The sequence below is a fragment of the Sorex fumeus genome, unplaced genomic scaffold (genome assembly GCF_029834395.1).
Source record: "Sorex fumeus unplaced genomic scaffold, SorFum_2.1 ptg000028l, whole genome shotgun sequence".
NCBI lineage: Eukaryota > Metazoa > Chordata > Mammalia > Eulipotyphla > Soricidae > Sorex > Sorex fumeus.
Genome location: NW_026606085.1, coordinates 15969134 through 15972383, shown reverse-complemented (window position 1 = coordinate 15972383; position 3250 = coordinate 15969134). Strand labels below are relative to the sequence as shown.

Genomic DNA, 3250 nt, shown 5'->3' with positions numbered 1-3250 from the left:
CTCATAGTTAGAAATATAGGAAATATTATAAACTTTTGAAATGTTTCTCATTATTTTTCTACCAAAGACAAGTAAGGATGGTTCTTGAGTATGACTCCAATTGGGCTGCATACGTTTCTACAAACTTTTTGGACAAACAACTTTGTGGGTGTAACCACAAAAAGAGAAACAAAAGCAAAAAAAAGATAATGACACTTTTCAAATGACCTCTTGAGAGAAACTTTTTTTTTTGCTTTTTGGGTCACATCCAGCAATGCACAGGGGTTACTCCTGGCTCTGCGCTCAGGAACCACCCCTGGCAGTGCTCAGGGGACCATATGGGATGCTGGGAATCGAACCCGGGTTGGCCACGTGCAAGGCAAACGCCCTACCCGCTGTACTATTGCTCCAGCCCCTTGAGAGAAACTTTTAATCTATTTTTTGTAGCCTCCTAAAAACTGTAGCTTTATCTCTTATGCAGGATGATAAAATATGCCAACTTCATTCTTTGTCTATATCTAAATGTCTTTATCAGTTTTCTGTTAACATTATTACATATGTGCGGCAATTTGTTTTGTAAAAAAATAATATTTACTAAAATAAAGGAAGTTATGAAGAGCAGTTTACATACCTCTGAGACATCAATCTTTTGTCTTGATGTTTCAATGGACATTACTAGTCCTTTGATTTTATAGAACAAGAGTTGACCAAGATATCAGGTAGGTCACTGGGATGAAGGGAGGGGGAAATGTTCCTAGCAGAGCTGAAGTGGGGTGAATCAGATTTGCGCCAAAAGTAAGGGATGGAGTTCTCTTGTGGTCTGATGTGGGGCAGTGGCTTTCCCGAAGATAACGGAGAGGATTCCAAGATGATCAGGGGGCTGGGCTATGTGCTGGGGAATCTGGGGAATCCTGGCACACGAGTCTTCTCAGAGCCCGCTTGACTTCCTTGTTGCGCAGAGTGTAGATGAAAGGATTGAGCATGGGTGTGACGATCGTGTAAAACACAGCCGGGACTCCAGCCCCTGGCCCACTGGCGCTAGGCTGCAGGTAGATGCAGATGGGTGGCAGGTAGTAGAGGAGCACCACTGTGAGGTGGGAGGAGCAGGTGGAGAAGGCTCGCTGGCGACCCTCTGCTGTGCGGATTTTCAGCACCGCCCCCACAATGAAGATGTAGGACAGGATAATGAGGATCAGACAGCCTGTGGCCACCACGCCAATGTTGGCCAGCACCACCAGCTCATTCACAGTGGTATCTACACAGGCAAGCTTCAACACAGGTGGGATGTCACAGAAAAAGTAGGAGATGTGATGAGGTCCACAATAGGGCAGGTGGAAGGTGAGGGAGGTGTGGATGGCTGAGTGAATAGCGCCAGTGGCCCAAGTGGCCCCTGCCAGCCCAGTGCATATGAGCCTGTTCATGGCCACTGAATAATGCAGGGGTTGGCAGATGGCTAAGTAGCGATCATAGGCCATGACAGTGTACAGGAAGCACTCAGTGCTGGCCAGGAAGTGGAAACAGTAAAGCTGGACTGCACAGCCGTGGAAGGAGATGACCATCTCCTCTTGAGTGATGAGACCTGCCATGACTTTGGGAACTGTCACTGTGGACAGGCATGCATCGAGGAAGGAGAGGTGCCCCAGGAAATGGTACATGGGGGAGGAGAGGCGAGGGTCAGAGCCCACGGTTAGGAGAATGAGGAGATTCCCAGTCACTGTGATGCTGTAGGTGATGAGGAAGAGGAGGAAGAAGAGACCAGGATGCTCCGAGGTGTACATTAGACTCTCCAGCAGAAAGTAGCTCACCACTGTCTGGTTGGACTCTTCTGTCTTTATGGCCATCCTCACACACTGAGGCTAGTTGGTGCCTTTGAACAAGACCAGCACTGCTACTTAGTAAACTATGAGCAGCCTGAGATATTGGAGCACGTCATTTTGGTCTTGTCCCAGAAGTAGGAGGAAGACAGGCAGGTTCCAGGTATTGGTGAGTGGTCTGTTCCAGTGTTCCTTCCTGCCCATTCACAGGGAAACTATTAGTCTTGAATCCGTAAATCTTTATGAGACATTGAAAGGACTGGGAGGGTTTTTTTTGAGAAATGCAAGCCTTAGTAATGGCAAGATGAGTATGGATTACGAATCTCACTCTCTTGGAATATCTAGTTTTTTGTGCATGAATTCCCCTGCTGCAATACCTCTCCTTTCTTTGCTGTGCCATTCTGCAAGTGGGGGCCAATCAGGTTTTATTGCTGCAACATGGGGTTTATCTCCTACCTTCAGGGGAGCCTTTTCTGGAGCTGTGAGCTGTTACATCAGCTAGGAACCTGCCATCCCATCCCTTCTCCACCTTCAGGGAGTTCTTTAGAATTTCACCTCTTAGCAGCCAACCCTCCAGTGCTTGAAGTCCTTGGGGGTTGGTTGTGTAATTATCAGAACAAATTGCTCAGTGCTTCTTTCTCTTCCTGTATATCCTTGTTTCATCCTTTTGGAGATGGTTGCCTGTCATTTATCTCCTTTATCTCCGAGACCTCGAAATTTTGGCTCTGAAATCCTTTATTTTCTAAGACTACTTATTTGTTGTAGTATTTGGTCAACACTTCTTAATGCGTTTTCCCCCTACTGCCTCTTCACTTCCCATGGATACAACCTCAACTGACCTCTGCATATGTTAAACCTACAATTTCACAGTGGTGTTCTCTGTCCCATTTCTCAGTTCTGTCATATGGAAAATGATGTTTTAGAAGCCCCTTTGTCAATCTTCCTGAATCTACACATTGATTTGATTTCTCCTCTCTACTATTCTTTTTGCTGAGGCAGAGAATATATCTGTGTTAAATATACAGATTTCCCGTTACTGTTACAGAGTCTTTATCTCTTTCAGTCATCAGAAGATATACCTTTTACCTAAGATTCTCTTTGCTACCTCTTCTTTAGCTTACCATTATTTCACCTTGAACTCATCTGAGCATTGCAGTTTTGAATATGACAAGTAATTGCCTCTACACTTGTATCTCTATGATTTAATTGAAGGTAGTTCCTATACATGCCCTCTAAAAATGATTTATCTGACACTGAATCATTTCCAAAGTCCGTGAAATATCAAATAGGAATTATTCCTGAATGCTTGGCATGTGCTGCCTTAGTGCCCGACACAGTATGTCTTATCCCCCTGTGAGGAACTCAGGGAAAAATCTCAATGTGTTTTCTAGTTTCTCAGAAAATTTTTGGAATAAAACAGAAACAACTGAGATCCAGGTTTATTTGCTTCCCTATAA

At 44.7% G+C, this 3250-nt stretch overlaps 1 protein-coding gene across 1 annotated transcript; it reads right to left on the bottom strand.

The window, feature by feature from the left end:
• Positions 1 to 851: 851 nt before the first annotated feature.
• LOC130024474 (olfactory receptor 10S1-like) lies at positions 852 to 1820 on the bottom strand. Its single transcript, XM_056115233.1, has one exon. The coding sequence runs from the start codon at positions 1818 to 1820 to the stop codon at positions 852 to 854; it is 969 nt and encodes a 322-aa protein (XP_055971208.1).
• Positions 1821 to 3250: the final 1430 nt, after the last annotated feature.

Excerpts from the sequence above, each read along its gene's own strand:
- LOC130024474 (XM_056115233.1), bottom strand. The coding sequence starts at position 1,820 with ATGGCCATAAAGACAGAAGAGTCCAACCAGACAGTGGTGAGCTACTTT.